The sequence below is a fragment of the Parasteatoda tepidariorum genome, chromosome X2 (genome assembly GCF_043381705.1).
Source record: "Parasteatoda tepidariorum isolate YZ-2023 chromosome X2, CAS_Ptep_4.0, whole genome shotgun sequence".
Classification (NCBI taxonomy): Eukaryota; Metazoa; Arthropoda; class Arachnida; order Araneae; family Theridiidae; genus Parasteatoda; species Parasteatoda tepidariorum.
The window spans coordinates 534603-560005 of NC_092215.1; the positions used below are offsets into that span (position 1 = coordinate 534603).

The 25403-nt window shown below is 27.0% G+C and overlaps 1 protein-coding gene across 1 annotated transcript in view; it reads right to left on the minus strand.

Annotated features, from left to right (window-relative positions):
* Window positions 1-24797, minus strand: part of LOC107440711 (homeobox protein Hox-A1) — a 101968-nt gene extending 77171 nt beyond the window's left edge. The window contains exon 1 of the mRNA XM_016053694.3: window positions 22246-24797. Coding sequence (XP_015909180.1) covers window positions 22246-23023 — 778 coding nt within the window. The 5' untranslated portion in view covers window positions 23024-24797. The remainder of the gene's footprint in view (window positions 1-22245) is intronic.
* Window positions 24798-25403: the final 606 nt, after the last annotated feature.

The following is a 25403-nucleotide window of genomic DNA, read 5'->3' on the forward strand; positions in this document are numbered from 1 at the left end:
TAATTAATCTAAAATTATAAACATTTTAATGGAATTCTTGTGTGTTACAGAAAGTCATTTATATTATAATTTCTGGTAAAGGTATTAAATCAGGCTTAAATTGAAGTAGTTATTGTGTTTGCGAGAATGAAAAAATTTAACTTGAGAAATTTGCATAAGCTTATTCTACTTTAAAATAGCTTAATATATCAATAAAAGCTACTATAAAAGCATCAATAAAAGCTAATTCAAACAGAGATAAGCAGACTTTTGGAAAAACAAAAAGTTTTAAAGACTTATTATTGGTAATTAGAAAGAAAATAATTAGAAATCTTGCTTTTTTATATCATTGTTGGTCGAAGAGATATTTGTTTAGAAAAGAAGGTATTAAGTTAATTAAAATAAATCTTATCTTTCAAAATCAGCAAGAAACTTTCAGTTATCTTTGAATGAAAAATGCTGTTTTAGGAGAAAAGCGATATAAATATATCTTTCTGATATCAAAATTTTGAAAAGTTGCAGTAATATGAATAGATAAATTTTAATAAATTATTAAATTTTGCTCAAATTGCCATGTATCTAGAAATGTTTGATTACCTTATTTAAAACTTGATAATTAATTCAAATCGTACCTTCTTAATATTTGTAATAAAATATATAAACGAGATTTCCGATTCTGATATTTTGAAAGATTAATTTAATATTAAATTGAAATAGTGGGATTATTAAATATGAATTCAATAAGAACTTGTTATATTGTCACATCAGGAAAATAATGATAATCAATTCTGAAGTAGCAAATAAATATTTATAGTGAATGCTTCATATTCAATAATCTTTTTCTTGTACAAACAATTTAATTTTATTTACCAGCTATTATTTAAAAAAGAAAAAAAAACGTAATTTAGATAAGATAGGTTGGATGCTGGATATTGGGTTTGTCTCGGCGTTTGGCGCGAAGAGCCACTAACCGATTCATCGATTCTGTTTCGTCGTATTCTAGGAGGTCCTAAATATCTTTGAAGTTGTAGTATGTTGTAACGACAAATCAATTCCTTAAAGAAGTAAATCTTTAGTTTTGAAGTGAAAATCATCTTTGGAATGGGGAGATCCCCTTGAGTAGAGTTTTATGATAAAGTTAATAGTATTTTGATAGTATGCAGTCTGAGCATAAAAAGGCGGTAATTGGGCTGAAATTCGAATTATCAATATCGAACAACTTATTGAAATCTGATTTAGATAAGATAACGCTGTAACTTAGATAACAAGAAACAAAAATTCATGGAAGTAGTGGTTAATATTTAAAATCTTATGGTGTCTTATTTTTCTCTAATGATTAAATAAAGAAAATATTTATAAACTTTTCTGGATATTCATTTTTTTTCATATTGTACGAAAAATACTCAAACATCTTTTTACGAAACATTCATTTTTTTTCTTAAAACTATGAACTTAAAAAATTGGTATTTATTACCATTTTTTTTATTTATTTTGGATAAAAAAAATTCAATTTTTATTTCCCATTTGTTTTTCTAAGTGATTGAAAGAAACTGAAATTTCAAAAATTACATAGTTTTATTTTATTATTTTTAAAAATTTTTTGTCACAAACAGCTATTATTTCGAATTCAAAATTCAAAATTAAATGTAATTATATAACTGCTCTTTTTCTCACATTCTGATTAGTTTAAATTACTTTAATAATCGATTTTATAATTAGATTATTTTAACTAACTAAGCACTTAATATTTTTAACGAATATTGTTTTATATTATATATGCGTGTTTATAATGATTGAAACAATTATAAATCAAGTATGTTAAGCAATGATAAAAATATTGAAAAAAATGTTAACATATACATTTTACTGCTACTTTGAAAACAAAAGGAATATATTGAGTTAAAATTAAGAGATTCTGTAGCTACGCAGTTATATTTTGTATTAGGTCGTCCGAAATATTCGAGCCAATTTTCTTTGGTAACAAAATATAAATTATAAAATATTTTTTTTTCGCTTTTAAAAATTGATCATTAAATTTTGTTGATCGCTTTAAAGATGTGGAAACTTATTGCATGCATAGAAGTTTATTACATGCTAATTGTATACCAATTGAATATTTTTGGAAACCCTGCCTAATGTAAATCGGCACAAATTTTCCGGACAACTTAATAATTAATTAAATTTATCTTTTTGAAATAAAAAAATAATTTGAGATAAAAAAAATTAAACCAGCATAGGGATTGTTGTATCCTTATAATTGTTTAAAAAATCAATAACTAAGGCACATTAATAATTTAAGTGGAATGTGGTATGTAGTATTTTTAAAACAGTGTGAAGGCTAAAATGCAAAAACGTTTTTTAAATTAATCATAAATTAGTTAATACTATTTAATTTTCATACAACATTTTAATCACCTCTAGTGTAATTTTTAGTGGATAGTTGCAATATTCTAAAAAGAGCAATAATGATAAAACAATTGTTTCATTATACTATCTACCTAGGATTAACAAGAGAATCGTGATCTTTATTATATTTTTATATTCTTCATTATGTTTTTCATTGTATTCTTAAAAATAATCGTATTTATAATTTAAACCATATAATGATATAAATTTCAAAAACTAAAATGGTGATTAACAAAAGCACATATACATTGAATTAATACCTAACTATAATATCATTTTTCACTGTCAAAGCATTTTTTGCATCTAGTTTAGAGCTTCCTTAAATTTTGAAGGATTTGTCAATAAATTATTAACGCATTAAACTTACACGTATTAAAACAAAGGCTTTATTTTGAAACAATGACAAATAAAATTATAATAATGATGAATTGAGACAAACTTATATGTAAGATTATTAAATGTTAAGTATATATTTTTATTAATTTATCAATATAGCCATCAACTTGTATCATCATCTAGAAAATTTTTCATTGTGATAACACATGCATACTAATATGAAAATCTTATTTTTTAAGGCTTTACAAATTGTTATACCTACCAAAATAATTCATACATGATTATACGATTTATATCCTAGGTGGTTACAGGACTTCTTACTTACTACGCCTTTTAGAAAAATTTATTAGTGCTAGCTTTAATGTATGATTCGCTGTTTTGAAAATTTGATTTAAAGCTATTTTTCGCACCACTACATTTAAACGATATTCAAATTTGTTCCACTTCACTCGTGGTGAGGCATTTAACATGCTGGAGACAATTCTAAAAGCGTCAGTTTTTGATTGTCTACCAGTCTATAAAATATTAAAACGCGTAGTAACTCTGTAGTTATGCTTTTAACTTTCTCAGTCGTGAGGGGATAAAATTGTCCTATACATTTTTGTTGATAATATAGCTGCTATTTAATAATATAATAACTCATACCCATATGTGATGGTTATCTTAGCATCAGCCCCGCTAGGGGCTCTAACTAATTCATCTGAGTGATAATATAATAATACAACAGCGGATTGTCTGTATTATTTCGCTTTATACTTAAAGTGGTAAAGAGTCCTATAAATTTTCTCTTAATTCATGGATTTATAAGTTTAATTTAATATGGCTTTTGATCATTACTAAATGTAAATAAATAAATTTTATATATAAGAGCAAGTTATAGAAACATAAATGAATGTAAGCCATAACAATTGTGAAAAATTAAATTTATCAGTACATTTAGTCTTTCATTACCACTTTGGAATTACTTCCTTGGAAAAAATTAGAAGGTCTGTAATAACCACTCAAATATTATTTGTTTTCATAGCTTAACCCTTTCGAAGGCCGTGGTAAGTATACTTACCACTAATTTTAAAAGCCCATGGGGAACTTTTTTACCACTTTTAATTTAGGTTTCCATTTGTTAATAACTTCAGCTTTCTTGAAATGCGTTTGATTAAAATTGGTAGTTTAAGAAAACGTATAAAGGTATAAGTTTATAGCATTTATAAAATTTATTTTATAAATAGCGAAAAATAAAAGTCAATAAGTTCATAATAGGCCGTGGTAAATATACTTACCACCAAAAAAAATGGCTTTAAAATTTAGATTTTTTTTTGAACTAAACTATATGTATGGAACTAAATGAGTTTTTTTTTTCTTATTTATATCAATTACTATTCTTATATCAATTTCAATTCCAAAAATATTTAAATTTACCTTTAGTAGAAATAAACGGCCCATTAAAAGGTTACGCAAAACACTATAGAAGCAATTGCGCTACTACTTTTCCTGTTTTTTTTCAAAAATAAAACTCTGAAACTGATTTTGAGCTCAAATAAATAAAACATTGTGATAGTTTATTTTTATATTGATAAGAAATTTCGGCTACAACTTTTCGAACATCATGAAAGCATGTGATACAATGATGTAGAATACTAAACTCACCGTTATACCCCCGAAATAAGAATAAATTGACTTTAAATAAAATAAATCTACTTACTTTTATATTTTGGTACAAGAGTTGTTCCACCATAAGTCTGTCTGAGAAGTGTAGACTCTTTAAGGTACGATCCTTAGCATTGTATTAAAATAAGATTATTACAATTGCTAAATACTGGGAAAAAGCTATGTATTAAAAATAGAAAAATATTATTCATATAAAGTGTTATATTTAACTACTAGCTTTTTTGAAGCATCATTATTTTTATAAGTATTTGAAAATAGTGATGATTCTATTGCTTTTTTTATAATTTGCAATTAAATTCTTCTGTTAAAAGCAGAAAGGATTTATTTTTCACTATTACTCGATTGTTTTAGATGTTAATTTGGATATTAGTTTGGATATTTTTTATAGCACGTGATACGATCGAAAACAATAGTTAACCTCTAATCCGGGATTCTAAGTTAATATACTTAACAGTTTTGCTTTGGTCAGTGGTATTCTTCAAACGCTCATCCTTCGAATACGATATTCATTTGATTCTCGTCCTTTTTTCTTACATTTCATAAAATAATACAATGTTCCATTATGTATAAATATTGAAGCAAATGTAGGTAAAGCAATACTTACCAATTTCACTTTTCAAAAAGTAAGTATACTTAAAAAATAGTAATAAATAGTATCAAAATGTAAGCATTTTTTAGAACATTTTTGTTAACATATGATGTACAACCAATAGATGTACTGTAAAAAAAATCTACTAAATTTATAAGGAACTGTCAGCTGCAAAATCGAACTGTAAAGTCGTGCATTTAACAGGTTTATTAACATGAATTAAATATTGTTATTCAAAAACTGACGCCTGTTTTTTAAGCAGATAAGTACTGTTATTTTAACAAACAAACTCTGTTATTTTAACAAAAAGACTCCGTTCTTTTAACTAAAAAACTCTATAAAATAACAGTGTGAGTATTGGTGAGAGCAGAATTTGTATGAACAGTCAACGAGGAGATTCGAATCCGGGTTACCTCCTGCGGAACAGAGCCCTTTGTTCCATGACAGCTCTAGTGTTTGGTTATTTTATAACTGTCGTTAAACAGCCCATTCAATTTTGGCTTTAAGACTACTAATGTTCAATACTTGAACCCAATCCAGAATACAAAGAAACTTCGAGAATGGGAGAAATTTGCCTTCGTGAAGGACGTTTTGATGGAATTACCCGCATTTGCGTTACATGGAGAGGAAAACCACGAAAATCTTACGCGATTACCCTGACGGCATGGGAACTCTTACTCATGATCCGTTTACCACTGAGGATATTTTACGTCAGCACTGTAGTTGGAATCCGTGTCGACCAGCTATCGCTGGGATTCGAACCCAATTCACATTGGAAAGCGAGCGCTCTATACCCTGAGCCACAACGTCTCTTAGTGTTTGGTTATGAAAAATATCCAAAATTTTCTTCAAAGTCTTACTAATTGAAATCATATTTAAAACCTTTAAAGCTATAGCCTGCTCTTATACCGACAGGAGAGATGAGGTTGATTTAACAATAAATTCGTAATTTTATTTATACGATATTCAAAACCATAAAATAATTGCTGAAAAGACCACTATTACATATATATCATATGAAATGCAACTTTAGGTGACTCTTAAAAAGAATTATTCTTTACGTGGGTGAATTAATTGATTCGCTACCCATTTTTCAGAAAGTAGAGTATTTGGCTGCAATATGCCTACATATAGAAAGTGGAAACACTAACTCTATAAAGTTCTGGAAGATTTGTAATGGCAAAACTATTGAAAGATTACGGTCAAGTTTTTAGAAATAGACCCCATGCAATCATAATCAGAAGGGAACTTTTCCTGACTTCTGAAATCATTCTATTTTATTGTAATATTTATGTAAGAATGCTATTTTAATTTTAATGGTCATGATAAAGAAACTTCCTGCGCTCATTTTAGTCGAAGCAAATTTTGCATGGATAAAAAATTCACCATTTTTTAGTTCAAATTGTGTCAGCAGTTTTTCCATGTTAAATCTTCCAAAACATTTGCTGCTTAAGAACAATTGTTTACATAGAGTATTACATTAGTATAGAAGTGCGTCCATAGTTATGTTCAACCCTTGTACGTAAGTGTTTTCTCTGATCGAGTAAAAAAAAAAATTCATTCCCACTCTCCAAACAAGAGTAAAAACCCGGAAATAAAATATATAACTACACGGTTTTACCATATAATTACATGGTTTTACCATATAATTACATGGTTTTACCATATAATTACATGGTTTTTACCATATAAATGCATGTTTGATTAGATCTCTGAAATTTTTTTAAAGTTTTTGAAATTGTGAAAAATATAGATGTTTTAAGCAATTCCTAACTACTAAAAAATTCGACACTTTAAAGTAAATATATATAAAACTTTTAAAAAAAAAAAAAAAAAAAAAAAGGAAGAAGATTGAGGAAATGTGTTTTGCAGGTTTTGATATCTCCCAGAGAGTAAACAAGCAGAATATTCATTGGGAAGGAAGAGTCGAATTCACACTCAAATTATTCTCCCCATTCAAATTTGAAAAATAAAAATTTAAACGTCACCTATTTCAAATAGGGCTTGTTCAGTGGCCCCTCAAAGATATTAATTTAAATGATGCATACTTAAAATGCATCGTCAGTAATGAGGTTTTATTCAGTTGAAATCATCTTGCCACCAGTTGAAATGATTTTTAAGATTTTTCCCCCACCTTTCGTAATGCGGCTGGAAAAACTTAAAACCGGCTTTGTAATTCAGCCGCTGAATTTTTATTTCATTTTAGAATTGAGAGAAAGACAGGAAAATTACCTTTTTATTTGCAGAGGATTTTCAGGAGGATTGAAACCATTTTTAATTATGGACTATTCATCACTACTCGGTTAAAAAGTAATTTTATTTCAATATGTTGGTGGTCATGAATAATTTACTTTTTTCTATAACAAGTAGGGTTCGTTCCGAATATCTTCAAAAGCAAAACTTTGAATCTTTTATTTATGTGTGCACTATACACTAAAACGTAGTATGAATACAAAAAATATGAATTTTAAAATATATATATTTAGGTAATAATGGTAAAAAAAAATTCGACCTCTTTTCAAAATCACATAACTTTGCTGAAATTTATTATTTTTTCATTATTCTTGCTTACATAAAAATTTAAAGTAGAAAACAGACATCAGACACAATATTAATATTCAGATATTTTATAGAAAATACCGAAATTTATTTGGACACAAAAAAAAGAAGAAAAAAAATACGATTAATTATTTTTATTCCAGTTGTAAAAAATAAAATAATTGTTTGATTAACTAGTCCGCAGTCTGTCAATTAGACATATGCATAGAAAACATTGATGCAAAACTTCAGGTAATTCGAACGAAAGAATTTTGCAGTTAAAATGTTGAAGAAAAATAACCGAAAAATAAAGGACAAAGAAAATGGCACAATTATCAATGCAAAAACCAAAATAAATGATATTTTAAATCCTTCTCTTCGATTTGACGTAGAAGCAAAACTCAAACGGTTTGAGAAAGAGAAAAGTTTATAGTTTTATTTATATATAGAAAAAGAACATAAAAATGATTTTTTAATCTGAATCGGCTTAAAAAGATAGTCAAAAAGTGTTAAAATTAATAAAATGTATTGTAAGTATTTTATTAATAATGTATTTTATTAATAATGTAAGTATTTTATTAAGTTTACCGCCAACACTGTACTTAATATTTCCAAATAAATATATCAAACTGAAAAATGCGAAAAGTGTGATGAATAGAATTTATAAGTTTAAAGAAAAGGCTATAAAATGATGAAGTCCAAATGGAACAAACTCGTCGCAAAGGAGATGTTTATTCCAAATCACTGTTAAAATTTGATTAAAAGAGGCTTATTTACTTGGAGAAACAAAAAAATAAATAATGTTTTAATAACTAAATGAATCAAGACTTTAGTCTTGAGAGAGGAAAAAAGTGGATTACGTAATTTAAAACAAGCTGAAACCTAAATGAGAATACAGTCACAGCCAAATATTAATCCAAAATCATGTTTTGAAATGAAGTCAGTCGGAACCAGCAGAAAGATCGGGTTCTTCTATTAAGCTCTTTTATTTCATCAACTTTCGATTTCTGCAAATACATTTTTAAAATGTTGGCAATGCATTATATATATATATATATATATATATAGCATACATAATTTTACTCTTAATTATTGTTATATCCGCAATAGAAAATTACATTTAAAAAAATTTCTTTGAGTGTAAGTTTTTGTACTTTGTATTCAAAAATAGTTTATTGANTATATATATATAAATGCTAATTCAGAACCCACACAAACCATAGAAAACACATTAATATATGTTATTCTCAAATTCTCAAAAGTTAATGCTTCAAAAATTTTTAATGCCTGATCTTCGGCTTTGATTTTTTAGTACCTGATACATTTTGGGCTCTCTCTCCATCATCGATATTTTTCAAATTTTATCTACTTTCCTTAACCATTATTCACCATTTTAACAGAAACAATCCCACAAAAAATGTAAACAGACTAAACCAGTCACTTCTTGTGAACTAGAATTAAATGTTCCACTGAAAATAAACCACTTAGAAGTTCGAAAAAATAAATTTTACGTCTCTCAAGAATTTTCTTATCTAACAGTCATTAGATTCTTCTATAAGATATATATTTTTTTAGAAAACTATTTCCTTTAATAGAATTAACCTTAAAAATGAATACGGTTTCTCAAATAAAAATAAAATTATAATCTTAGGTGTAAAAAGTGAAAACCCAAATTTTATAAAAATGTGTCTTACCTATAATGAAGCGTTAAAAGTTATTTGAATTAAATGACCCAAGAAACATATTTTATTATCATTAAGCAACGGTTAGTAAGTAAATAACCAATAATAATCATTGAATCACTATGAATAGCATGAAATTTAACATTCATAAAATTATAAGCCGATCAGTAATGTATAGTAATTATTAGTAAATTAATTACCTATAAAAATTAATAGTCAGTAATCTGAATTAAATGTTATTTCACATAAGCGTTTAAGCAATTAGGCTGTAATTAATTTGAATTAAATGACTTTGAAGTGGATAGTATGATACGCAAATAATAGGTAGTTAATAAATAGCCTGTAAAAATTAATAATCATTTAACTGTGTGAAGAAACTGACTGATGCAATGCATGTCTGTAAATAATAGTTAATAAATAGATAACTTGCAAAAATTAAGAAACTTAATTGGTGGGAAAACTTGCATAAGATAATAAGCTGTGCGCAATGTATTAAGTTTCCAAATGTTAAAAGTTATTTGAGCTAGAAAATAACTTTTAACATTCAAGTTAGTTAAATGAGCTAGGAAACTAATTTTATCATTCGTAAGTATTAGTAAGGAAATAACCAGTAAAAATTAATAATCAGTAAACTGAACCAATGTGAAAACCTCAAAATTTAACATTCATAAGATAATAAGTAAGTACGCAATATATTAAGTGCCAGTTCACAAAAGCGTTTGAGTTTTAAAAGCATTACAGGTTAAAATTTATTTGAATTAATCGATTTAAGAGGTGATTAGTATAATACGCAAATAATAGTTAATAAATAAATAACCTCAAAAATTAACTACCACTAAACTGACTCGTTGTGAAAAAAATAGTGTGTGAACACATTGCATAATGCGTAAACAATAGTAAATAATTAGATAACCTGGTATGAAAATTTAAAAACTTAACATTTATACTATAATAAAGCCGGTTCAAAACAATATTAAGAGGCAGTTTACATAAGAGTCTAGATTTACTAGCATCATGAGTTAAAATAAGTTTGAGTTAAGCGATTTATGAAACACATTGTGTCATTCTTACATTTAAAAGAAATTGTGATTTAATTCGTTTAGACAGTATATTTATCATGCATAATACGTAGTATAATACGTAAATAATTGTAAATAAACAACCTGTAAAAATTAATAATCACTATACTGACTCGGTGTGAAGAAAACGATTTATGAACGCTTTGTATAATCCATAAGTAATAGTTAAAAAATCGATAGTCTGCAAATATTAATACGTAAAAAACTGAATTAGTGTGAAAACTTCAAAATATAACATTCATACTATCATTAGCCGATCCACAATGTATTAAGCGACAGTTTATACAAATGCTTAAGTTTGCAAGCATTACGATTTTTTTTCTTTTGTGTTCAGTAATTTATGAAACACGTGGAATCATTCATAAATTTAAAAGAAATTGTGAATTCCCTAAGAGACTTCAACTAAACATTCGCATCCTATAGAGGATTCAAATCACCGAACAATGAATCAACATTTTGCCTTATGTCAGTGCAAGCATTATAGGTAGAAATTTATTTGAATTAACAGCTTATAAAGCGAATAGTATTATCCGTTAATAATAGTTAACAAATATATAACCTTAAGAATTTAATACTCAAGGAACTGAATACAACTGCATACGACCATTGGCCGATCCAGTTACGCAAGTGCTTACGTTTAGAAATATTATAAGCATTATAAGTTAATTTTTTGTTGTTGTTGAGATAAACGATTTATGAAACACATTGCATCATGTATGAATTTAAAAGAATTTGTGATTTAATTCGTCTCGACATTAAGTAAACTCCCTGCGAGACTCTATCAAAGCATCTAACGGAGGATTCAAACCACAGAACTATCAATCAACATTTTGTCTACGTAAGTGCTAAAATTAGTCGTTTAAAACATACAATAGTCAACAAGAAAATACTTTTACTAAACTTCTTTTGCGATGTTTTTTCTCATGCCTTCCCACTATTCCATGTATCTTGACAGTTCATTTGAAGGAAAAGATTTCCGCCCTCCGATTTTTAATTTTTTTTCTTTTTTAAATTTTCCTTCTGTAGGAACGACGATCGATTTTGCAATTAGGGACCTTAGTAATTATTCAAATTAAAAGCTGTTTTAGAAAAAATATGGCTAATTAAGGCGAATGGAATATTCATTCGAACAGACGTTTTTGAAATATATTTGTTGAAGAATAAATGCAAAATGTAAAAAAGTAATATTTTGCAATCATTTAGTGATGATGTCAAGACTCGCAAATAAATAATCCATTTAAAGTAGGATGATTTAAGAAGTTAACTTCTTTTTCCCTTTTGAACATCCATGTATGTTAATTTTGTGCATAAATATACATCATTTTATGAGATAAGAAGAATTCATTGTTATTCAAATAATTTTTTTTTTAACAATGATATGAGTTTTAAATTAAAATATTCCTTTTTCTTACAAGTCTTTAATTGAAAAAAAAAATATGCCTGTATCTACAAAAGAACTTCATTTTTAAGTTCTAATTTTGTACAGATACTTTCAAATCTGTTATTTCAATTCATAAAGTAAAACGCTAAATATATGGAAAATTTTTAAGTCATTATATACTGTATTTGGATTAGAAAATCTACCGCAATAAAAAAACCTTTCCGCAATATATATATATATATATATATATACACAATCNTAAATGAATCTTTTAAAAGAAACGATTTTTCAACGAAGGCAGCAAATTGATTATAATGAGCATGAAAATATGTGTTGTCAGAAAGAAATAAACCAAAAATGAATAAAAATTATGACAGTGAAAAAGTAAATAAAAAAATGCGACTATATGAACTGTAAAAAATCTTAATTTGCCAATACAAAAACTTTTTAGAGTGTACAAACAAATCTTAAAGATGTACCATTATTTTCAATATCGGGAATAAATCCCTATTGAGTTTTTAAAACTTAAACGTGAAGATGAAATTATTTTGTTATAAATATATTCATGAAATAAGAATGGCATTCTTAAAAATAATTAGCAAGAAGATAAAATTATTTCGATATGCTTAAATATATTCATGAAACAAGAATGTATGAGTCTGAATATATTTATACATTTTTATTACTTCTTTTAAAATTATAACAAGATTCTGATGAGTATGATAAAAGAGAAGACAAAATGATTTTTTAGGAACATAATAAAAGAATACGTTATATTGCTCAGGATATTTATACCGTAATTTTATCCCGAATTTTTTACAGTTTATTGGATCATAAATGTCATTACTCATGGCTAATATATAACTCAAAACGTGAAATAATTATCAGTGACTGACTAAGTTTTTAGATAAATATTTTCAATGAGATATGACTTCAACAGCTACTGTACAACGCATTTTTACAGTACACACACAATATTTATAAGGTAGTGAAATTACAAAAAAATAAACAAACGTTACTCACCAGCTCGTAAAAATACTACAGAAAATTTATCAGGATTACTATTACATCATATAATTTTTTTAAATATCGTGGTTAACAATATCACTTAGCTGCAAAATCTCCCAATTTTTGTCTGCTTCAATGTTATACATATAAACTGTCGGAGTGAAATCACGTGAATGACATTCTTTTCTTGAAATCAATCGTAAAGCATTTTGTTTATTCAATTGCATGGAGAAAAAAAAAGTCCTAACAATATTCTTTAAAAATATTAAGTGCTTTTATAGTGAAAAGAGTTGCTGATTGCAATTGTAAAATCATCTGTTATACGTTTCTTCCGCTATTAAAAGAAATCATAAGCAGGAATTGTAAAAATTAACAAGAATAAATATCATTCCAAAAGTTAAACCCCAATATGTACCACAACAATTCGTAGAGACTGGCTTTTTCAAAAGTGTTATTTGTGGTACAAGTAAAATAATCGAAAGAAATGTAAACATATTTTTCGTTTTGTTTTCCTACATTAAAAAAATAAATAAAATCGAAAATCAACTATAGCATTCAAGTGGATTGAAATCAATTTATATTATGGATAAAATCCTCATTCCAATAAACACAATAAAAGTATAAATAAGTGCCTGCCAACTTTCTTCGCTTTTTTGGTAAAATTTCGTCCAGTGGAAGCTAAGTCTTTGTTTTAACGTATTATTCTTCGTTTTATAAATAAGATCTAAAGTTATTTTCGTCAATATTACTTATAAATGAATCTAAAGATTATACGAAAAGCTAGTTTGTTCCAGCTCTTTCATGGTGAGGCTTTTAAAAGTTGAAAAGTTTAAAAGTTGGCGAAATTGATAAAAATTCGAAAATCTTCAGTTTTTAATTATCTACCATTCTATAAAATATTTTGAAAAAAACATAGTAGTTCTGATTATGATCTAAAAAAAGTAAAATAATAATGAAAAGTAATAATGAATGAAAGTGTGACTAATATTTTTCTTTTTTTTCCGTTTTGTGATGATTTTTATTTTTATTCGAGGTAAAAAATATTGAACAGAAGAAACATTTTCTTTCTATTTCAAAAATGTTTTTGATGGACTAGCAAGCAATAATTAGAATTTCGATAAATATTTTCAAATTTGCTTTTTTACTAGACAGATAGAGAATTTTTTTAAATGTAAGTTTTTTATTTGCTCATTTGCTTATAATTTGTTTATTATTATTGCAATAAAACAGCACAAACCTGTTGACAAAAAGATCTAAAGTGAAAGAAATATATAGCTCAATTTTGAAATAGAGAAAATTCAGTTCTTGTAATTAAAATTTCTGGCATTAATATTTAAATTATAATCAAAATAAATTGAAACATAAATATATAAACAAATAACAGAAAATTTTGCAAAATTAAATTCCATTAAGGAAAAAATCAATACTAGAAGAGGAAGAAAAAAAAAAGTGTGTTTGATAACAGATTTTATTGATTTTTCGAAAAACTATAGTAATAGGGAGATAATATAACAGAAAAATGACTAAAATGTGAAATACTTTATTTAAATTCTAATGCCTCGAATTCTAGTACGCAAGCATTACTTTAATTTTTAAAAAAAGGGTAGTAAATGAAATAAGGACTAATAATTATTAAAAATAAATTGATTACGAAATAGTCCGACTTTTTTCTCTTCACTCTCATTAAATGTAATTAACAAGAATTAAATTCAATATATAAATAAAAGAGTAAATTTTATAAAAAAAAAATTCCATTAAAATATTGTGAGAAAATGAAACAATCCAAAAGGCAAACAGTGTAGAATACTTGTACTTTAGAGAGGATGTTTGCTCACCTTAAGGAATAAATTTGAAAAGCTTGAGGAAATTAAAAATTATGTTTTCAAATTGTTAAAGAAAGTGTTTTTTGGGAAAAAGATACCAAAATTTTTAAGTTGGACCTAAGATAATTCAACACATTGGGCTATGAGGATTCCAGAAAATTGCACGGTACCTTTTTAGACGCAATACTGAAGTTAAATTTGACGAAAAAATAATATCTTTGAAAAGAATTGTTTCTTATCACTATATTGACCTAAGGATTAAACACGTAGTAGTTTATTTTTAATGGTTTATAAGCGATGCCGAATATAAGAATGAGCAACAATTAAAAAAAAATCGCAATTACTTTGATTAAGTGAACTTTAATAGCTTAGATCTTAAGAGCATGGTGAATATGTATTAAAATATTTAAACTCATTAAACATTAAAAAAAGAAGCACGTGTATCTGGATTATATTAGAACAAAGAAATAGTAGATCTTTGTTTGAAGTCTTTTTAAGCAACCTCTACCTTAAACTTTTGCGCGTAACTCTAAAAGCATCCGCCCGATTTCTTTTTTACCAGCGCTATTTTGAGATCCATTTCAGGCCGGTCGCTAGATTTAACAAAACCGCTCTTCAAGAAGAACATGGAGAGGGAAAAACAGGAATAACTTTGTTACAATTTATTCATTATAATATCAAACAAAAATAAATCCTCAACACCTGCTATTTATTGTATTTAGAATTGGGGGTTCTTGGTTCAGGGAAATTTTATGTAGCGAACCCTTTGTCGCAAAATTTTTATTAAACACGTTTTTCATATTTTTTTTCATTATTCTGTATTAATTTAGGTCCAAAAAATTTTATATTTAGCATTTCAATCATTTGTGGTTATGAAATATAGACACCGGTGTCTTTTCCTGGATTAAAGGTAAAATCTTTCAAATTCGACTCACTTCCAAACTATACGTTTTCAAATTTGAACATATTTGCTGTTATTTAGATCTAAGTGAAACAGCAATTCATCATTGTTATGTTTTTAATTAACAAAATCAATTAGGGATAAAGTTTTGAATATGAATAATTTTTTTTTCCTAAGTACTTTATCTGGATTTTATTTTTAAACTCTCTAAACTAGGGAGACCCATCCGCGTCGAAGGTTTCTTTAAAGATCACAGCTTTTAGACAGACTTTATTTTTACCTAGAGAAAAGATTAGACTTTTAGACAGACTTTATTTTTACCTAGAGAAAAGATTAGACTTTTAGACTTTATTTTTACCCAGACAAAATAATGAGTGAACGAATAAGAAGAAATTTTACTAAGCAGAGAAATTTACGTTTGCACTTTAAAAATGACAAGAAAATCAACCACAAAAATCGGAAGCTATCTTAACCTGTTAGTGTCCAGCGTCATATTTATAGGACAGTTTCCTTTTACAAAAACATATATTGTGGTAGAACAATTGTTTCAGTTTTGTCTTTTATATAGGAGAATTAAGAGATACCAATCGGAAATAATTTAATAGTGATTTAAGTTTCTATCACTAGATCTTATAAGGAGCAGGGACATTTCGAAATGAAATGGTAACAAAAAGTTGATATTAGCCATTTAGTTGAATAACATATTATACCACTTTTTTCATAAAGCCACTTTTTGCACCACTTCAATATAAAAAGTCGGGATAAAACGGGTTAAAGAATCATTTTAATTAGGCAAAACACTTGATATTTGTGGATAATGTTGCTAGAACATACTTTAGCCCTTTCGAAAGCCGTGGTAAGTATACTAACTACCAATTTTTGAAGCCCATGGTGAACTATTCTATCACTTTTATTTTAGGTTTCCATTTGTTAATAACTTCAGCTTTCTTGAAGTGCGTTTGAATAAAACTGATAGTTTAAGAAAACTTATGAAAGTATAAGTTTGTAGCATTCATAAAATTTATTTTATAAATAGCGAAAAATAAAGGTCAATAAGTTCCCAATTTACCACCAAAAAAAAAAAAGTGGCATTAAAATTTAGATTTTTTTTTATAAACTAAATAAGTTTTTTTTTCTTATATCAATTACTATATTCTTATATCAATTTCAATTCCAAAAATACTCTAATTTACCTTTAGTAGAAATAAATGGCCCATTAAAGGGTTAACGTACTTTTCCGTATTTATGCCGCGATAATCGAGATTATTTATCAATTTTGTCAAATAAAAAATATTAACGTTTACATTTCGTTACCACTTTAAAAAGAATAAGAAAAACCGCTACAAAAATGAAAAAATTTTGCGCTAAGTTAAATAATTCCACTTATTATGGTCTATTAAAATTTTAAATTTTTATGAATTACATAATTTCTAAAAGCTTCGAATTTCTTATAATGTGCTTTGCAGTTTTGCTCTGTAAAACGTTTCCATTTGCAAGGTTTTTTACTTTCGTTTTCCGTTGAAAAACGGAAAAATTTGTGTTGGTTGACCACTTACAGAACGACAAAAATTACAAGATTCAGTTACATGTGGCCAACTGATAAACAAACAAGTATTTTGTTAATTCGAAAGGAGATTATTATTACCAGCTTTGAAGCATTGTCAATTTACAAATTTAGCGAACTAAGTAAATTTCACTTCATAATCAGTAACTATAAATTTTAAAAAAATTATTAATAAGTTTTAATAAAAAATTTAATATGAAATAAAGTTTTACTGAGATTTAAATAACTAAATACGAGTTTTTATTCACAAGTATTTTATTGTCATAATAGATTTCTCTTATTCTTTATTTTTAAAATTTGCATTTATTCATTTATCATTAACATATCTATAAAAAATGAAACTACAAAATCAACATAATACTTAAAATCTCATCAACAGAGATGCCAACTTGTTCCGGACAGCGAATAAAGATTACCGAGTGGTAGTTTATTAATTGTGATTCTTTGTTTAATAAATTCAATTTATTAGATTGTTATCCACCACTGTTTCTAAATAACTCGTAGGTTTATATATTCACCACTTTATAACAGTAAATCATGAACCACAATGTAGCAAAATTTCAAAATGTTTTTAAACACAATGTATATATGTCACGGGATAGGGGCCGCTGCGCGGCCCAGGTGCCCAGTTCTTTTTAAATAAAGCAAAGCAGTAAATCATGTTAAACCTCTTAAAAAGTAAGCCATATTAGTCAAATTTTTGCGATTGTAGTTATTTACCGTTTTTAAAATTATTATGGCGTATCCGGAGCAGTTGGCATCTCTGCATCAAATATTTCATATTTATGCATATATATAATGATTTTTATCAATTAAGTATTGTATTTAAATTTGTTTCGTTTTATAATTGTTTAAATTAAGGAATCTTTCATAGACATTTCCTCTTATAATTTTATAAATAAGTAATCTATCAAAAATTTAAGCATACAAGATTTAAAACTACGAAAATTCATATAAAAAAATACTGATTTGAAATTAAAATTTTTTTTTTTAAATTCTTTCTGATGCTTGCATCCGTTCCAATGGAAAATTTTATCGGTAGTCATTTGTGATGAGGTCAGAAGTTTTTTTTATTACTTTTTTATTTTTTTTTATCAGGCTACAACATATCTATGAGGTCAGAACCATTTTTATCAACTGTAGGGAATCTACCATAGACGAAAATATCAAGTAAAAGTTTCCTTTAATGATTTTAATTATTATGATTAGTTTTTTTAGTCTTTCATAATTCCAACGTGTTTGTAGAAATTTCATTTTCAAAGCATATTTTGCCAAAATCATCAAATTTGGAATAAAAGATAAAGGTCAAGATAATTTTCGATATCCTGAAATAAAATTTAAGTCCATTTTTTTTCTTCTTAAATTTGTATGCATTCACAAATTGTTTTTATGAAACAGGAAATTGAATTAAAAGAACATGAACAATATTTTGCCAGTTAAAAATGCAAATTGTGGTGACCAACAAAAAACAATGAAAAAAAAGACTAAGAATTTTTTTGTAAACTTATTTCTTTACTGTTTATTATTAAAAACAAATGTCCAGCAGGATTTCGACTCAAATGATGTAATTATCTGATAGTAATGAAGAATGAATTAAAAAATTGAGAAGCTGAATATTAATGAAAAGAAATTTGACCTCTTCATTCACTATTTCGGTGCCTAATTTCATCTCTGGTTTCAATGGTTAATTTTTAATATAACATTTGAAAAATATGTATACATATTATATTTTAAATATAATGAGAGAAAATAATTATGACATGATGTTATTTATCTTTTCTTTCTTTAATGTTGAAGATTAATAATGTTCATGCAAAATATGCTTTCTCACCAGAAAACTCTTTAGTGCTAATAATTCGGTCGAAGGTTTTATATTTCTTAACTATATTAATTAATTGACGAAATTAGCAAGAAACAATTTTCAATTACCAGTTTTTTTTTTTCGTTCTGTTTAGAAAGCTGACTCAAAAAAATTATTGAACAACTCACATTCTTAAAACGTGAAAATAATATATGTTTTCTCAATAAGTTAAACTTTTGACATATTTTTTCTAAACTAACCCCCCCAAAGCATCAGAAAAAATGCTAATACAAAGCTGCCAACTTTCTACGCTGTTTGGGAAAATTTCTTCTTCTAGTTCATGATTTAACATATTATTCCTTGTTTTCTAAATTTGATTTATTTTCCATACCATTACATGTAAATATTTCAAAAGTTTATATGTATCGCTATTTTGTCTCAGCTCTAAGAAGGTGCAGCTTTTAAAATATTCTGAAAGCTTTCGTTTTTAATTTCTTACCACTCAATGAAATATTTTGCAAGTAAGTACACCTGATTTTACAAATTTTTCCAACTCTTAGAAAGTTATTTATTTATTAATTTTTCTTTTTGTAGTTTATTACTGCGTCAGATGGGCATTTAGTTTTAATAAACTCTTATAAACAATTTATTCTTGAATTTTACTTTTAACTCATTTACACTATACAGGCCAGCCAACTAATACCCTTTTTTCGAAATATTTTATGGCGTGGTAAACATTTATAAACCAAAGCTTTCAGAAATGTTTATCATTTTGCCAGCACTTTAAAAGCTTCACAGCGTGAGAGCTGGAACAAAGTGGCTTTGCATATGAACTTTTAAATCTTTTGTATGTAGTAGTGCGGAAAATAAGTTTAAATGAATAAAAATTAATACATTAAAACATAACTATAGCTTCCACTGGAATAAATTTTTCAAAAGAGTAGAAAGCTGACAGCGCCTGACTATGTACTCTATATTTACTTAGTCTTTTACTCTTGAATTCATTACGGACAATTTTTTCATTATACTGACAGAAAAGCTATATTTTTTCTCATGAAAAAATGAATTATATATTTGCGCAGTTATAATAAATATAATTTCGTAAATTTTTATTGGAGACCGTAATGAATGAAGAACAAACAAAATTATTGGAAGTAAACAATAAATTCGAAATTTTTTCTTTTGATAATCTTAGTTTCTTTCTAAACAAAAATCATCGAATTTTATTATAAAAATTTTATAATTGTTAATAAGACCATTTCAAATTTTTATTTCAATTTATGAAATTCATCTATAATAATTTAATCATCTATAATCATTAATATTTTCCTGAATGGTTTAATGTTTAGATATGTAAATAAACTGGTATAAGTGCATTGCTTATTATAGAATAAACATATAAATGGTATATTTTTGCTGGAAATTACTTTTAATTTGATAGAAATTAATTTCTTTACAAATTATTTTAATTAATTAATTTAATTTTAAAGTTTTTACTTGTTAGTTTTATTTATTAATTTCTTTACAGGTTAGTTTTATTTATTAATTTCCTTACAAGTTACCTTTACTAATTAATTTTTTTACAAATTACTTTTACTTATTAATTTAATTACAAATTACTCTTATTTATTAGTGGCAAGTCAAGTAAACTCTTAAAAATTTCTTTAAACGTTGATCCATAATCGGTGCAAATCTATGTTCAATCTAATAAGTTGTTAAATTTTACCATGTTTCCATTTTAGTTGAACCGTAGTATTGTAAAATCAACTTTAAGGTGTTAAATTTTAAGCTATGGTTTAATTTATTACCATAAAGCTGCAATAAATTGTAACAATATTAAGGTAAAATGCGCTTCAAAATGTCTAAAATTCAAAGAAAAAAATATTAACTTTCTGAGCAATTAAGTATGGACAGAAGCTTTTGCCGTATTATTTAAACATAATAATTTCATTTAAAAAAAAAAGTTGGACCAAAGTTCAAGGACATAGAATTCGCATTGTTAAAAATGAAATTCATCCTTCGAATCACGTACAGAAACACCTTCAATTCGAAATTACTGTTATTTAAGTAACGAATAATAATAGTGTTTACGTTACGAATTATAATATATTTTCTTGCAAGTAACAAATAGAAAGAAGAATATGGATAAGCTACTTAGACGAAATATTTATTTAAAAAAAGATAGGGACATAGGAATTTCTGAAATAAATATTATTGCAAGTATTGTATGCTTATAATATATATATATATAGGCATCTAAAATGTTGATTTTTTTTCTAAAAACACAAGAGAAAAAAAAATATTTGTTATGTTTATAGTTTGTATTCTAAGTTCATAAAAATTTATGGTATTAAGCCACTAGTTAACAAAAAAAATAAAGAAGTAATTTAAAATGTTATAGTTTACACAGAACTACTTAAAATCTGTGTCATTAAATTTTTTCGAACCATAAAAAATTGATTATTAGCATCATTACTCTATATGTAATTAACCGAAAAAATGAAGCTCTGTGATTGAATTTATTTATAGAGTCTTATATGAATGAAGAAGGATTTAATTTAATCTGTTTCTATAACAGATTAAAAGAAAGAGTTTTATTTTATATTCACAATTTTTTTTCAAATATTGCATAATGCATAATAATGCTTAATTCTGGTTTATAAATGTTGAAACAAAATGAGATAATTTGCTATAATTCATTAAAATATTTCATTTGTTTTTGCTTATTACAAACTTTTTGAGGAGGCGATTTTTGTTTAAAATATTTATCTCTCCTTCCTAAAATATTGTTTTCCGATCTGTGATCAAAAATAAAACAAGGGCTCCCAAAAGTTTTCCAAAAATAAAGTGGCAGCAAACTACTCATCAAAGCAATTGGAAGTTTTCCCAACTTTGCTACCACATTAATTTACTAACTATTCATCTAGCATGTATCATATTTCTATGTAAGTAATAAATTTCCAAACCTTTGTGTTGATCAATCAATTTTTAAATACAAGGATTATATTTTATAACATAAATTTTGCTGCTACCAGTTTAAGAGAATCTGTGGAACTTTTGGAGCCCACTAAAAGTAAGGTCGCATATATATTATAAAACAGTGCAAATATATATATAATTTTGTGAGTTTATACTTTTCTTCTTCAGTTAGGACTTAATTTGACGGTTATCATAGCTGTAAACATTTGAAAAGTATAGTTAAAATTTAAGAATCATTAAATTTATTAGAAAATCAAAATCTTTTTAAAAAAAAATCGAAAATCTTATCTCGGTAAACATTTTCATTCCTTTGAGAAATTTAGAGAAATTTCGATTATATATAGATTTAAAATTGTTTGTTAATTTGATACAAATAAACAAGTTTTGCTTTCAAGTTAACAAAAGATGTTTATTTACGTCAAACTTATTTGTAAAACTATGTATATGTTCGAATTTTTAAATTTTTTTTCTTTCATTTCGTTAAAGTGACAAGATAAATGAAAAAGGTACTTACGAGGCTTGGGAACACTTCGTTTTACTTGCATCCACTTATATGTGGGTACTGGTGATGCTTGAGCTGTAGTTACTCGAGTCCTGTGTATAGGGTACTGGTATCCTCCATTCATTTGACAACTTTCTCTTAAAGCCGGATCATAATTTTCATAACCACCATAACCATTCCTTCTTGATAAATTTAAAGAGTCTAAATAAGGATAAGTGGTAGGTGGTACAAAACCCGTGACAACCCGAGCTCCTTCGGGACTTATAGGGACCACTTGGTCGGCAGGTTGATGAGTCCCGATTTCGTAAGAGTAGTCCAGGTTTCGGTAGGGATGGTGGTAGGTTGTATTACGGGGTGGTACATCGGCACTATAAGGTGAATGGTGATGAAAAGGTCCTATTCTTTGGTGATGTTGCTGCTGTTGTTGATGAAAGTGGGATTGATCTAGATTAGTGTAACTGAGTCCATTACTTTCACTAATAATCTGATGGGGGGTCGGATGACCATTTGTTGCTTCAGGGTGGAGAGGGGGTGTCCGGAGTTCCGGTGCGCTAGAATAAGGGGTCATTAGTGTAGTTGGTAAATAGGAAGGTCCTGCAGGTTGTATAAGTCTTTCGGGAGTTTGTTGATGATAGTAATAGGCAGAAATAGTTTCTCCACCACTCGCTGTTGTTGCGGTAGAGCCACCATTGTAAAGCGGCTGTTGCGTCGTAGCATTACCGGCCGTCCCATAAGCAGTCGCGTCCCCTCCGTTACGGCAGACGGAGGCGTACACGACATTCGAATTCATAATCAACTACTCCGAACAGCAGTTTAACTTCTTTTCCACTTTTATGTCTAGAAAAAAATAAAGGGGCTTATTCTGTACCTCTTTTCCAAAAAGGAGTCCGTAAAAGAGGCCTTTTTCCAAATTAGCTGTCTTGCTAGGAGATAAATCAGAAAATAAACGGACGGTAAATCATCACAACCGAGCTTGACAGAAATATGGGAGTTAAATGAAGCACGTGACTCTACCTCTCGACCAATCAAGTTTCGACTGAGGCGGAGTTCGGGAGCTTCGGGCAAGCCATTTAGATGCCCAGAGTTTTCCGAGTGGGGTTTTCTTCAGTGACAAGTTTCGGGCCTCCGAAAAGTGATTTTCAACCCTCCCCCTCTTTTTTCAAGCCCCCTCTTTCCCGAGACTGAAATTCTTTTTATTTTTTTCCTTCTTCGAAATTCGAATGGATTTTACGCTAAGCTCAACTCGATGTCGTTCAATCGGCGGGGAACGTTGACATTAAACGTGTCTTAATACCCGCATCGCTAATTTTCGCCAACAGGTGTTTCTAAAGAAGGATTTCGGCGGCCGATTTTCGCACTTTTTCGCGCTGCTTGAAATCAATGGTGTTAAAGAGTTCAGGAGGAGAGATGGGATTGGGTAAAAAGAAATCGTTTAGCCGAGTTTCTTCTCCTACTTTTTATCTTGTTATCTTTTGAAAGATATTTCCTTAATATTAAAGTGACTTTCTTAACAAATCGTTTGAACTTTTTATTTGCCAATTTATTGACATCGCTTCAAATATATACCTTATACTAAATTAAATTAGTTAATTTTTATTTTGCCTATTTTAGTATTTATTTTTATCTTTTGTAAGATATGTATCAGCTTTGATAAGGTAAATTTCTTAGTTTATCGTAAGCCTATTCATTTTTATCTTTTGAAAGATAGTAGTAAGGTGATTTTGCTTAGCTTATTTATTTGCAGTGTTTGAAATAAAACCGACTTTGATTTTGACTATTTACTTTTATCTTTTGCAAGATTTATGCTAACTTATATGATACTTTGTAGTTAACTTTGCTAACTTATTTGATACTTTGTAGTCAATTTTTTTTTTTTTTTTGCTTATTTATTTTTATCTTTTGAATTATGTATATAGTGAGTATATTTAATAATTAATAAATTTGTAAGTCTTTATTTTTATAATTTGCGTTGATTTTCATATAATACATAGGTAAATTTGTTAATTTTTGTTTCGCTTATTTATTTTTATTTAAAAGATATAATAATTTAAATCTAATGTATAGGCAAATTTGTTAATCTTTGTTTTGCCTATTTATTAGATGTTAGACAAAAATATAAGTGTGCTGAGCATATCTAATAATATTTTAATTCAATTCGGTTTTACATATTTAATGTATCTTCATTTTCTGAAAAATATATATCTAGACTTTTGCCTACTATTTACGTAAATTCGTTATCAATTAATTTGCTTATTTATTTGCATCATTTGAAAGTTGTTTTAGGGTTACAATCAGAAACACTCATCAAGGATAATTCATTGAGTATTTCTGATAGCAAAGAAAGTTTTCAATTTCTTGTTTTATTTATTTATTTATATCATTTGAGGTATAAACTTTTATCAAATTTTTTAAAATTTCAGAATTTATTGTTTTCAAGTTACCCATAATTTTGTATCAATGAATAGCAAAAAGATTACGTATTTGGAAAAAAATTGAGACGAGTGTTTGGAAATAAAAATAATACAAAAAAAAAAAAAAAAAAAAAAAAAAAAAAAAAAAAAAAAAAAGAAGAAGAAACTAATTTCTAGTAAAAGTCCATCGAACATTTTATTAATTTTTAATTCTGAAAACACATCGCACTCGTTTGTTACTAAATATTCTCATTTAATTCAACGCTACTCGATAGAAAATTTATTAAAAAAAATTAATTTACAATTTTTTTTTAAATGAACTTTAAACATTTATTGAACGTCTGTTTTTATAATTTCAATGAAACAAAACAAAGCGAAAAAGGAACAGAGATTTAGATTTTTGTTAGTTATAAGAATCGTTTGCAGCATTAGCAAAGATAAAATTTGGTTTTATCTAGAATCTCAATTTAATAACAATTTCCGCGCATTTAATACAGATACTTTATTTCTTTACTGTCCTGTCACTAAAATTTCAAAAGAACGAAACGAAGGAAGAATTGAACATTTGCTTCTGCAATATATAAGAATCGTTTGCAGTATATTTTGGAAACATAAATTTGGGTAATATCCAGAATTTCAAACTCACAATTCTTGCGTGTTAAAGCAGGTATAATTTAAATTTTAGTTATGTGCAGGGCGTTTCTTATAAAAGTTCGCAGGGGCGTGATAGCAAGAAAGAGTTCGCTTCAAGAGGTGAGG